The sequence below is a fragment of the Nycticebus coucang genome, chromosome X (genome assembly GCF_027406575.1).
Source record: "Nycticebus coucang isolate mNycCou1 chromosome X, mNycCou1.pri, whole genome shotgun sequence".
In the NCBI taxonomy this organism is placed as follows: domain Eukaryota; kingdom Metazoa; phylum Chordata; class Mammalia; order Primates; family Lorisidae; genus Nycticebus; species Nycticebus coucang.
The window spans coordinates 89155488-89167568 of NC_069804.1; the positions used below are offsets into that span (position 1 = coordinate 89155488).

The following is a 12081-nucleotide window of genomic DNA, read 5'->3' on the forward strand; positions in this document are numbered from 1 at the left end:
TCTTTCTACAGTCTCAGTATGTTGCCCTCTATAGAGTGCTGTAATGTCACAGCTCACAGCAACCTTGAACTCTTGGGCTTAAGAAATTCTCTTGCCGCAGCCTCCCAAGTATCTGGGACTACAATGTCTGGGTATTTTTTTTTCTTGTTGTTGTTTGTTTTGTCATTGTTGTTTAACAGGCTTGGGCCGGTTTGAATCCATCAGCCCTGGTGTATGTAGCCCACACCCTAACCACTGAGCAATGGGCTCTGAGCCTCAATATTAAGTTTTCTGAATTTGATAATTGTACAGTGGTCATGTAAGAGAAATGAACCATGAACTATTAACAGGTAAAGGCGCATGATGTATGTAAGTTATTCTCAAATGATTCAGAAAAAACCCACCCAAATATATATATACATGTAAGGAGAGAGAGAGACAGAGAAAACACACGTAGCAAAATATTAATTGGTGTACCTAGGTAATGATTATACAGGAGTTCTAACTCCATTTTTTTTTTTTTTTTGATACAGGGTCTCTGTTGCAAAGACTGGTCCCCAACTCCTGGACTCAAGAAATCCTCTCACTTCAGCCTCCCAAAGTATTCATAACAGGTGTGAGCCACCATACTTGGGCCTCCTCCCATCTTTTATTATGAAAATGTCCAAAGTACAGAAATATTGAAAGGATTATACCGTGAACACCACCACCAAGGTTCTAAAATAAACAACTTAATAAATTTGCTATATCATATATTTCAGGGATTCTTTTTAACTATGCTTGCAACTTTTCTCTGAATTTGAAATGATTTCAAAATTAAAAGTTAAGCCAATTAGTATATAGTAACAGAAGACAAAAAAAAAAAAAAAAAGAAGTAGGGCGGCGCCTGTGGCTCAGTGAGTAGGACGCCAGCCCCATATGCCGAGGGTGGCGGGTTCAAACCCAGCCCCGGCCAAACTGCAACCAAAAAATAGCCGGGCGTTGTGGCGGGCGCCTGTAGTCCCAGCTGCTCGGGAGGCTGAGGCAGGAGAATCGCGTAAGCCCAAGAGTTAAGAGGTTGCTGTGAGCCGTGTGACGCCACGGCACTCTACCCGAGAGCGGTACAGTGAGACTGTCTCTACAAAAAAAAAAAAAAAGTAGTAAAGTAAGTGTGTGTGTGTGAGGACAGAAAGAGTGAGACAGCAAAACCAACCCTCTGAAACTTGAACACTATTTTGAAGCTGATGCCTACAATTCTTAAACCTGATTCTTCTTTAAAGACAAGCATATGTAATTTGTAAAGACTGAAACTACATTTCCCACAGGCCCCTATTTTTCCTTGTGGTAAAGGTTTACAGATCCTCGCGAGATTTCGTCAAATCTCATTAAGGATCTCTGCAGAAAGCCATTTTGTTCTTCGGTGGTTTTTGCGAGGGGATCTGAAGTCAATTTGCACCGAACTATCACCTGGAATTGCTGCAGTTCCATTTTCAATTTCACGATGTTTTTCTTGGCCAAGAACGCACTAACTCGTCTCCAAGGTGAGCAAAAATTATGAATAAATTACTTAGAACAGTCACATATTCACATTTGTCCTCATGTCCTTTCCCTATACCAACATCCTGGTCTTCTAATTCTAAATGCTGTCTCCCATCTCGTCCCAAGTCATTGGGAAGTTGTCCTTAGCATTGGCTTTATCGCTCAGTGTTTCTGTTTCGGTTCTCACCTTTCTTTCTGTTATTGGAGTCAAATCCTAGCCCTGCTTTTTAATTCTTAACCTCTGATTTCAGGGAAGGACACTCTCGGTGAATACGTCTTGTTCCTTAAGTGATGTCTTGAAATCTAGCTTTTAGGGTCCATTTACTAGTAACATCATGTAGAAGAACCTGCTGTCCAGTTCCTAGTAGCCTTAGCGGAAGGAAACTGTAAATCTTCTTCACCTATTTTCATTGCAGTAAGACAAATGGTAGCCATGCAGCTTTGAAGTTATTTGTGGGTTGTTAACTGAATATTAGCTGCCTTGAAAGCAACTGCATTCTTTTTTTGCTCATCTAAAAATTGAGCAAATATAGGGAAATTTTGAGACCAGCATTGTGTATTGAGAATTGACTAGATTGGAGAGGAGAAAAAATGTATTTCCATACTTGATTTGCACTGAAGGTGACCTTGAGTAATGTGATCAGTTGTTTTACATTGAAGGTAACCTGAATTACCATTTAGCTTCTCTGCTGGGTATCTTTTTATTTACACTTAACATCGTCATTGGGACTATTACTAGATTGTGTTCTAAACACTCAAGAAACTTTGAAAATAACCACAAAATAGCAGCCCGACTGGTTTTTCATATTACAGAAGCTGCATTTATTAGCTCTTTCACTTTGGGCAAATGAATTAACCTCTCTGAACCATGCTTTCCTCCTTTATAAAATAAGGGGTTACAAATAATACCTACCTCAGAAGGTTGTTAAAGATTATATGAGATTACCAATGTGTGGTAACTAAACCATTTCCTGTTACAGAGGAGAGGTCTAAAGAAATCAACTTGGGTAGCGTGAGTGTGAAAGTCTTTAGGTTTTGCAAAATTGTTTGCTGATCTTAATTTCTTTGCCCTTTGAGCAAGTTGGGCCTTCTTGTACCTCAGGAAAGTTTTTTTTTTTTCCAATATGGAATTCATATGCAAATTTTTAAACTTTTCTGGAGAAGATTATATTGTAAAATGTTTGTAAATTTGCTCATCCAGGTGTAACTATTTAAAGGTGGAGAGGAAGGCTATGTAAGGCAGTTAGGAGAAGATCCAATAATGGTCAAATAATTATCGTGAAATAACTCATTGTACCACATAGACGCCATTTTATATATATATATATATATATTTTTGAGACAGTCTCACTTTGGCATCCTGGGTGGTGTTGTGGCGTCATCATATAGCTGAAATTGTTGGGCTGAAGCGATTTTCCTGCCTCAGTCTCCCAAATACCTGGGACTACAGGCACCTGCTATGATGCCTGGCTAATTTTTCTGTTTTTAGTAGACATGGGTTGTCACTTTACCCAGGCTGGTCTCGGACTCCTGACGTCAAGGGATCCTCCAGAGTGCTAGGCCTCCTGGAGTGCTAGGATTACAGGCATGAATCACCACACTCACTTTTTTATTATATGTAAGTACCTTTGAGGCACTTTAAAATAGTAAGGACCTACTGCTTAAATTGGCTCTTTCCCAAGTCCTCCCTAGTTCCTCCACGGGTAGGTTTTTTTTTTTTTTTTTGAAACACAGTCCCCCTATATCGCCCTCTGTAGAGTTATTGTAACGTCACAGCTCACAGCAACCTCCAACTCTTGGGCTTAAGATAGTCTCTTGCCTCAGCCTCCCAGGTAGCTGGGACTACTGGCACCCGCCACAACGCCTGGCTGTTTTTGTCGTTTAGCAGGCCCAGCGTATGTGGCTGGCACTGTAACCACTGAGCTATGGGCGCCAAGTCCCTCCATGGGTAGTTTGAAAACATAATCATTTTACTATTTCTGCTAGAATAAGAGTGAAAAGTTTTAATGTTGTCATTATGCTCAAAAACTTGTACCAGCTTCCCCTGCCTACAGAAAAAGTTGTCTGGGTAGACGCGGTGGCTAGTGCATGTAATCCTAGCACTCTGGGAGGTGGAGGCCAGCGGATTACTTGAGGTCAGGAGTTCTAGACTACATCTCTAAAAATAGCCAGATGTGGTGGCCTGCACCTGTAGTCCCAGCTACTGGGGGAGGGGGAGCTGAGGCAAGAGGCTCACTTGAGCCCAAGAGTTTGAGGTTGCTGTGAGCTATGATGCCCGGATATTCTATTCTATCGAGGGCCACAAAGTGAGACTTTGTCTCAAAAACAACAGAAACAACAACAACAACAAAAAAAACAAGTGGCCTTCTGTGGTCCTTCTAATTTTCTTTTTTTTTTTTTTTTATTGAGACAGAGTCTCACTATGTCACCTTGGGTAGAGTGCTGTGGCGTCACAGCTCACAGCAACCTCCAACTCTTGGGCTTAAGCGATTCTCTTGCCTCAGCTCCCTGAGTACCTGAGACTACAGGTGCCTGCCACAATGCCTTTCTATTTTTCTATTGTAATTGTCATTGTTGCTTAGCTGGCCCGGGCTGGGTTTGAACCTGCCAGCCTCGGTGTATGTGGCTGGCACCATAATCACTGTGCTATGGGCGACAAGCCTGATCCTTCTAATTTTATCCCCCATTACTTGCCTACACAACTTTCCTTTCAACTAAACTTAATTGGTTTTTCACTACGCTGGGCTTTTCTGTTTGTTTTCAGATTCACCTTTCCCACATCTTTATAACCAAACTCTATCTGCCATTCAAAGTGCTTAGCTAATTCTACTTCCTTGCAGTACAGTAATTTATGTCTATATGTGTAGTATTTTCTTCTAGACTGGAAGTTAACTGAAGACAGGATCTGTGTCTTAAACATTTTTATATATCCCAGTTCTTTGGTGTCGTATTCATTAATTAAAAAAAAATCAAAGGGCGGCGCCTGTGGCTCAGTGGGTGGGGCACCGGCCTCATATACCGAGGGTGGCGGGTTCAAACCCAGCCTCAGCCAAACTGCAACAAAAAAATAGCTGGGTGTTGTGGCGGTTGCCTGTAGTCCCAGCTACTCGGGAGGCTGAGGCAAGAGAATCACCTAAGCCCAAGAATTGAAGGTTGCTGTGAGCTGTGTGATGCCACAGCACTCTACCAAGGGCGACAAAGTGAGACTGTGTCTCTACAAAAAAAAAAAAAAAAATCAAGGCCGAGTGAAGTGGCTCACATCTGTAATCCTAGAACTCTGGGAGGTCAAGACAGGTGGATTGCTTGAGCTCAGGAGTTTGAGACCAGCCTGAGCAAGAGTGACTCCCCATCTCTATTAAAAATAGAAAAACTAGCTGGGCATTGTGGCAGTCACCTGTAGTTTCAGCTACTCAGAGGCTGAGGTGAAAGGATTGCTTGAGTCCAGGAGTTGAGGTTGTTGTCAGCTATGATGATGTCATAGCACTCCACTCACAGGGACAAAGTGAGACGGTCTCAAAAAAAAGATTACCCAATTTTTCAGAGGTTATTTGTTGTAGTAATTTTAAGCATTTAGTGTACTTTTATTTGAAGTTCATTTTGAGTTTATTCGCCCTTGTATGCTGTAAGTTGGGGAGCACTATAGAGTAAACTTTAGTGAAAAGTTAAACGTATTCAAATTAATGAATAGGAGCCACGTTCCAGAAGCTGCATAAATGTCACTTTGTAGTGAATGTAACTGATAGCACCCATTCTTCACCCCCACCCCAATATTTTATTGTGAGAACTCTCAGGCATGCAGAGAAGTTGGAAGAATTGTATGAACATCCACATACTCACTACATAGATAGTTGTTAAAATTTTGCTATATTTGTTTTATCACGTATCTGTCCATCTGTCGATTTATTTTTGCAGTTTTTGGCCAGGGCTGGGTTTGAACCCACCACCTGCAGCATATGGGGCCAGCACCCTACTCCGTTGAGCCACAGGCACCGCCCTGTCGATTTATTTTTGATGCATTTTCAAAGTATGCTACTTTGCTTGTAACTACAATATGATTTGACATTTTATTAAATTGCATAATACTGTGAAGTTAACTTCCTTGGCTTACTGATTTGGCAATATCAATTAGATGTATTCTCTTTTCCTGGTAATTGATAGATATGTTCTGTATTTTTTTTCCCCATAAGTTCGATACATTCAGCAAACAATGGCAAGGGCGAGCCACCAGAAACGAACACCTGATTTTCATGATAAATATGGTAATGCTGTATTAGCTAGTGGAGCCACTTTCTGTATTGCTGTATGGACATATGTAAGTACTGTTGATTGATAATTTGTTTTTGATGCTTTTCATTCTCATGTACTCTGTGCATTCAAAATGTTTAACACAGTAGGACACATATCTAGTTAGGAGGGACTTTAGAGATATCTGATCACCCAACCAGTGCAAGAATTTCTTCCTTGAAATTCAGCATTCGTCCATCTTATGTTCTTGACATTTCAGATTGCTTATTGTATCACAAGGTAGCCCTTTCCGTATTACATAGCTGTTAAAAGGATCTTATGTTGAATTAAAATCTGCCTCCCTTCATATTGTACCATCATTCCACTGCAACACAGAAATTGTGAACTCACTTCCATATAACAGCCATCAGATATTAGAAAATTGCTATCATGTCTCCCAAATCTTCTTTTTCAAAATAAACATCATTAGCCCTGTTGGTCATTTTTTTGTTACATGTTTTCCAGTATTTTCCCTGTCTTGGGTCACCCTTCTGGATACGTAACAGTTTTTCTTCTGAAATTTTGCACTTATGGCTGAACACAATATTATTAATGGATGAGACATAAAGTAACTTGCTTTTCATATTTTAGTTTTCTTAAATCTTACATTTGATAATCTATTTTCTATTTTTTATATATTTTTTAAAATTATATTTATTAATTTTTTTGAGACAGAGTTTCACTCTTTCACCCTTGGTAGAATGCCATGGCATCACAGCTCACAGCAGCCTCCAACTCTCGGGTTTAAGCGATTCTCTTGCCTTAGCCTCCTGAGTAGCTGGGACTACAGGTGCACGCCATGAGGCCTGGCTGTTTTTTTGTTGCAGTTGCCACTGTTGTTTTAGCTGGCTGGGGCCAGGTTTGAACCTGCCACTCTCAGTATATGGGGCTGGTGCCCTACCCACTGAGCCATAGGTGCTGCCTGAGAATCTATTTTCTAGTTACTGAACTTACCAGATAAAGGTAGGAGTTTTGGCCAGGTGTGGTGGCTCATGCCTATAATGCTAGACCTCTGGGAGGCCAAGGAGGGTGGAGTGTTTTAGATCAGGAGTTTAAGAACAGCCTGAGCAAAAATGAGACCCCAGTCTCTACTAAAAATAGAAAAACAAGCTGGGCGTTATGGTGGGCACCTGTAGTCCCAGCTACTCCGGAGGCTAAAGCAAGAGGATTGCTTGAGCCTACGAGTTTGAGGTTGCTGTGAGCTATGATGCCATGAGACTACCCAGGGCAACTGAGTGAGACTCGGTCTCAAAAAAAAAAAAAAAGTAAGGAATACTGAATTTTATTTATTTATTTATTTAGAGACAGAGTCTCAAGTTGTCACCCTGGGTAGAGTGCTTTGGTGTCACAGCTCACAGCAACCTCAAACTCTTGGGCTTAAGTGATTCTCTTGCCTCAGCCTCCCAAGTAGCTGGGACTACAGGTACTTGCCACAGTGGTTGGCTATTTCTTTTGATTGTAGCTGTCATTGTTATTTGGCAGGCCTGGGCTGGATTTGAACCTGCCAGCTCCAGTATATGTGGCTGGTGCCCTAGCCACTGAGCTATAGATGCTGAGCCTCTTTTCTTTTTGAGACAAACTCTCACTCTATTGCTCCAGGCTAGAGTGTCATGGCATAATAGCTCACAACAAGCTTAAACTCCTGGGTTCAGGCGATTCTCCTGCCTCAGCCTCCCAAGTAGCTGCGATTATGGACACCTGCTATCATGCTCAGCTAATGAGATGGGGTTTTGCTCTTGCTTAGGCTGGTTTTGAACTCCTGAGCTCAAGCAATCAACCTGCCTCAGCTTCCCAGAGTGCTAGGATTACAGGTGTGAGCCACTGCGCCAAACCTGAAGTCCTGAAGTTTTTTTTATTTACTTATTTATTTATTTTAGACAGAGCCTCAAGCTGTCGCCCTGTGTAGAGTGCTGTGGCATCACAGCCTACAGCAACCTCCAACTCCTGGGCTTAAGCGATTCTCTTGCCTCAGCCTCCCAAGTAGCTGGGACTGCAGGCACCTGCCACAGTGCCCGGTTATTTTTTGGTTGTAGTTGTTATTCTTGTTTAGCAGGCCCAGGCTGGATTCGAACCCACCTGCTCTGGTGTATATGGCTCATGCCTTAGCCGCTTAAGCTACAGGTGCCGAGCCAAAAGTCCTGAAGTTTTAATAAATATTATCTAAGTTGAGTCAGTCCTTGCCTTAATAAATAAATTTTATTTAAATGATAGTCCTTTAACATTTTTGTTTTGATCTTCCTAAAATGGAGTATACTATTAAAGTGTGTACTTTATTAGAAGGATGAGCAAATGTGCAGTAATGTTTGATCAGAGGAAATATTGGAGTTGAAATACTCCTTAATGATAAGGTGTTGCAAATCACTCTTTGCAGTTGTTTAGGTAGTTGTGGTTGAGGGAAACAATGTTTTGAGTATTTAGTATAGAAATATGAAGTATGAATTTGAATGAAATAAAATACAAAAAGTTCATTCCTCAGTCATGCTAGCCAAATTCCAAGTGCTCAGTAGCTACATGTGGCTACTGTCTCCTGTTTTAGACAACGTGGATGTAGAACATTTCCTTTATCTTGGGAAGTTCTATTGAATAGCACTGATCTAGAGCAACCTTTTTGGTACCAGGAACTGGTTTCATGGAAGATGATTTTTCCATGTACCCGGATGGGAGGGGAGGAGGCCCAGTTCCTAACAGGCCATGGACCAGTACCAGTTTGTGGCCCAAGGGGTGGGGACTGCAGCTCTAGAGAATTAGGCCAGCAGTTGGGTTTGGCCTACATGGAAGGCACTATATTATACGTGAGTTTGTATATTTAGCCTATGGGACTGAATATTTTTGTCATTTTTAAAAAATAGGCTGCAACACAGAGTGGACTGTGGTTTCAATATGTATAAATGATAGCATTTTAACTTTTACAGGCAGTGACACAAATTGGAATAGAATGGAACCTGTCCCCTGTTGGCAGAGTCACCCCAAAGGAATGGAGAGATCAGTAATCATCCCAGCTGGTGGAATACTGAATTGTGTCAGAACCAACTCATAATTGATGCCAAGTAAAAGCACTGTGTACCCATTAAAATATGGCATTATTGAAATAAAGTACATTTGAAACCTTCATTATGGGTTTTGTTTGTTTCCTTTGAAAATGAAAACAAGCTTCCTTACTTTTTATTTAACCCTTGTGTTATAACTACAGTCAAAATGCTATACAATATATTATATGGCTTCTCTCTATTAGGTGATGGGAAAGGAAAATTTGGCTATCATATGGAAGTTGACTTTAAGCTGAAATTCTAGTTTATTAAAACCTTAATCATAATCACAGAGCTACTTTAGATTATCTTTGAGCCAAAAATTTCATCCGGATCTTGGGTATGTCTACTACTTCTACTTTATGTTTATACTTGGAATTGGCATTATTACCTCCTTTTTAGACAGAGTCTCAGTCACCCTCAGTAGAGTACTCTGGCATCATAGCTCACAGCAATCTTAAACTCCTTAGCTCAAAGTGATCCACTTGCCTTAGCTTCCTGAGTAGCTGGGACTCCAGGTGCCCACCATAATGCCTGGCTAGTTCTATGTTTATTTTATTTTATTTATTTTTTTTGAGACAGTCTCACTATGTTGCCCTTGGTGGAGTGCTGTAGCATCACAGCTCACAGCAACCTCAAACTCTTGGGCTTAAGTGAGTCTCTTGCCTCAGCCTCCCAAGTAGCTGGGTCTACAGTTGCCTGCCTCAACACCTGGGTATTTTTTCGTTGTAGTTGTCATTGTTTGTCAGGCTGGGCCAGGCTCAAACCTACCAGCGCCAAGCCGAGCCCTGGTTCTATTTTTAGTAGAGATGGGGTCTTGCTGTTCCTCAGGCTGGTTAGCTCAGTCCTTTGAGCTAAGGAGTTTAAGGTTGCAGTGACCTATGATGGCACAGCACTCTACCCACTTGCTCCTCAGCTTAAGCAATCCACTTGTCTCTGCCTCCCAGAATGCTAGGGTTACAGATGTGAGCCACTGAGCCAGCCAGCACTAAGCATTTCTTAATGATGAGGTGAATTTTAGTATGATATGTACTATTTCTGTCAGGTAAGTGACAGTTATCTATATGTATGACATTTTAGAATTTTGTTCATGTGTCCATTTGCCAGCAAAGATACTGCTATGTGTGACAAAACCTGGTGGCAGTAGTCAGCATCTTTGAACAAGCTTCTAGAAATGAATTTTGTAATTATTCTTGTCCTGATGAGTAATTCTAAAACCATAGTTTAGAATCATTAGCTCCTTATCAATGCACAAGCATAAAGGGGAATGCTTTAGTAGTAGTTCATCTTTCCTAGTGCACTCAGTCATTAAAGTTTTGTCCTGGCAGGGCCTTGTGCAAGGTGCTCACACCTGTAATCCTAGCACTCTGGGAGGTCAAAACATGTAGTTTGCTTGAGCTCAGAGGAGTTTGAGACCACCCTGAGTGAAGGCAGACCCCATCTGTACTAAAAACAGGAAAACTAGTCTGGCCGTGTAGTGGGCACCTGTAATCCCATCTACTCGGGAGGCTGAAACAGGAGGATCACTTGAGCCCAAGAGTTTGAGGTTGCTGTGACCTATGACACCATGGCACTCTACCCAGGGAGACTGAATGAGACTCTTGTCTCAAAAAGAAGAAGAAAAAAAAAAAACCCTAAGTTTTATCCTTTAACGCAAATGAACTCAACTACAATGCTGCACTTAAGAGATTTTTAATAACACCTGAAGTTGGAAGGTCATTAAATTAGTCTCCCTATCCTCAAATATCTGTATGTCTGAAGACTTTTGGTAAGCAACTTACTTTAGAAGCATTGCTGATTGTTTAAACTCCTTTTTGCATGGCTATGAAATTTTTTACTTGTTACTTTGAGAAAGAGTCAGTATGTCGCCCTTGTAGAGTGCTTTGGCATTACAGCTACAGCAACCTCAAGCTCTTGGGCTTAAGCAATTCTCTTGCCTCAGCCTCCTAAGTAGCTGTGACTACAGGCACCCATGACAACGCCCAGCTATTTTCTTGTTGCATTTGTTGTTTACCTGGTCCGGACTGGGCTCGAACCCGCCATGTTTGGTGCTTGTGGCTGGTGCTATAACCATTGTACTACAGGCGCTGAGCCTAAAATTCTTTTTAATTGGGATGAATTTCATAAATCCCATTCTTTTTTTTTTTTTCTTCCTAACTACTAGACAACCAGGGATGTAAATCACATTCTTAATTTCACTCTAAAATTGAATTATTTTAGCATCTGTGTTTTTAAAAACTCATTTAACTTATGTAGCTAGAAGTAAGTATTGTGGTAGTTGTAGAGGCACAGATGTTCTCACCCTTGTGACTGTTAATGTCATTGGAGGAGGTCAGACAAATTTTCCAACTTATCCTAGAAAAAGTACTACATCTTTTATTGCTGAGTATCACTATGGTCACTGCACTTACCACCTTATAAGCATTTTTGGGGCAATTGCTTGCATAGTCCCCAGCAAACGTAATTACTTATTGTAGACATTCCCCTTTATGCTTGTGCATTGATAGGAGGTAATGATTCAAGTACAGTTTTTTTGTGTTTTTCTTTATTTTGAGACAGAGTCAGTTACCTTGGATTGGGTGCTGTAGTGTTGAGGCTCACAGCAACTTCAAACTCTTGGGCTCAAGTGATTCCTTGTCTCAGCCTCACAAGCAGTGAGACTACAGGTACCTGCCATAACCCCAGGCTAATTTTTGTATTTTTAGTAGAGATGGGGTCTTACTCGTGCTTAGGCTGGTCTTGAACACCTCAGCTCAAGCAGTCCACCTGCCTTGGCCTCCCAGAGTGCTAGGATTACAGGTGTGAGCCACCATGTCTGTCTAATTAGGAACAGTTTGAGGGAAAGTCTGAGTGACTAAGAATGTGCATGGTTGGTAGAGGACGTTGCAACACACAGTGAAAAACGTTAATATCTATATAGAACATTTGAGAACAGGCTAGGCACAGGGGCTCAAACCTATAATCCCAGCACTTTTGGAGGCTGAGGTGAGAAGATCATTTGAAGGCAGGAGCTTGAGACCAGACTGAGCAACAGCAAGACCCATCTCTATAAAAAAACAGAAAAATAGCCGGGCGTTGTGGCAGGCACCTGTAGTCCCAGCTACTCGGGAGGCTGAGGCAGGAGAATCGCTTAAGCGCAGGAGTTGGAGGTTGCTGTGAGCTGTGTGACACCATGGCACTCTACTGAGGGCTATAAAGTGAGACTCTGTCTCTACAAAAAAAAAAAAAAACAAAAACAGAAAAATAAGACAGATATGTGGTGGCCTGCACCTGT

The 12081-nt window shown here is 41.4% G+C and overlaps 1 protein-coding gene across 1 annotated transcript; it reads left to right on the forward strand.

Moving 5' to 3' along the window:
- The first annotated feature begins 1351 nt into the window (after positions 1-1351).
- LOC128577406 (cytochrome c oxidase subunit 7B, mitochondrial) lies at positions 1352-8892 on the forward strand. The gene is made up of 3 exons (XM_053579637.1): positions 1352-1499; positions 5685-5809; positions 8694-8892. Exons 1-3 carry the CDS (start codon positions 1460-1462, stop codon positions 8769-8771), a joined length of 243 nt encoding a protein of 80 aa, XP_053435612.1. The 5' UTR covers positions 1352-1459; the 3' UTR covers positions 8772-8892.
- Positions 8893-12081: the final 3189 nt, after the last annotated feature.

What these genes read in the sequence shown, in the direction of transcription:
- LOC128577406 (XM_053579637.1), top strand. Translation starts at nt 1,460, where the DNA reads ATGTTTTTCTTGGCCAAGAACGCACTAACTCGTCTCCAAG. An exon ending in CGCACTAACTCGTCTCCAAG is followed by an intron (nt 1,500 to 5,684) that starts GTGAGCAAAAAT and finishes TTTCCCCATAAG; the next exon opens with TTCGATACATTCAGCAAACA. An exon ending in GTATTGCTGTATGGACATAT is followed by an intron (nt 5,810 to 8,693) that starts GTAAGTACTGTT and finishes TAACTTTTACAG; the next exon opens with GCAGTGACACAAATTGGAAT.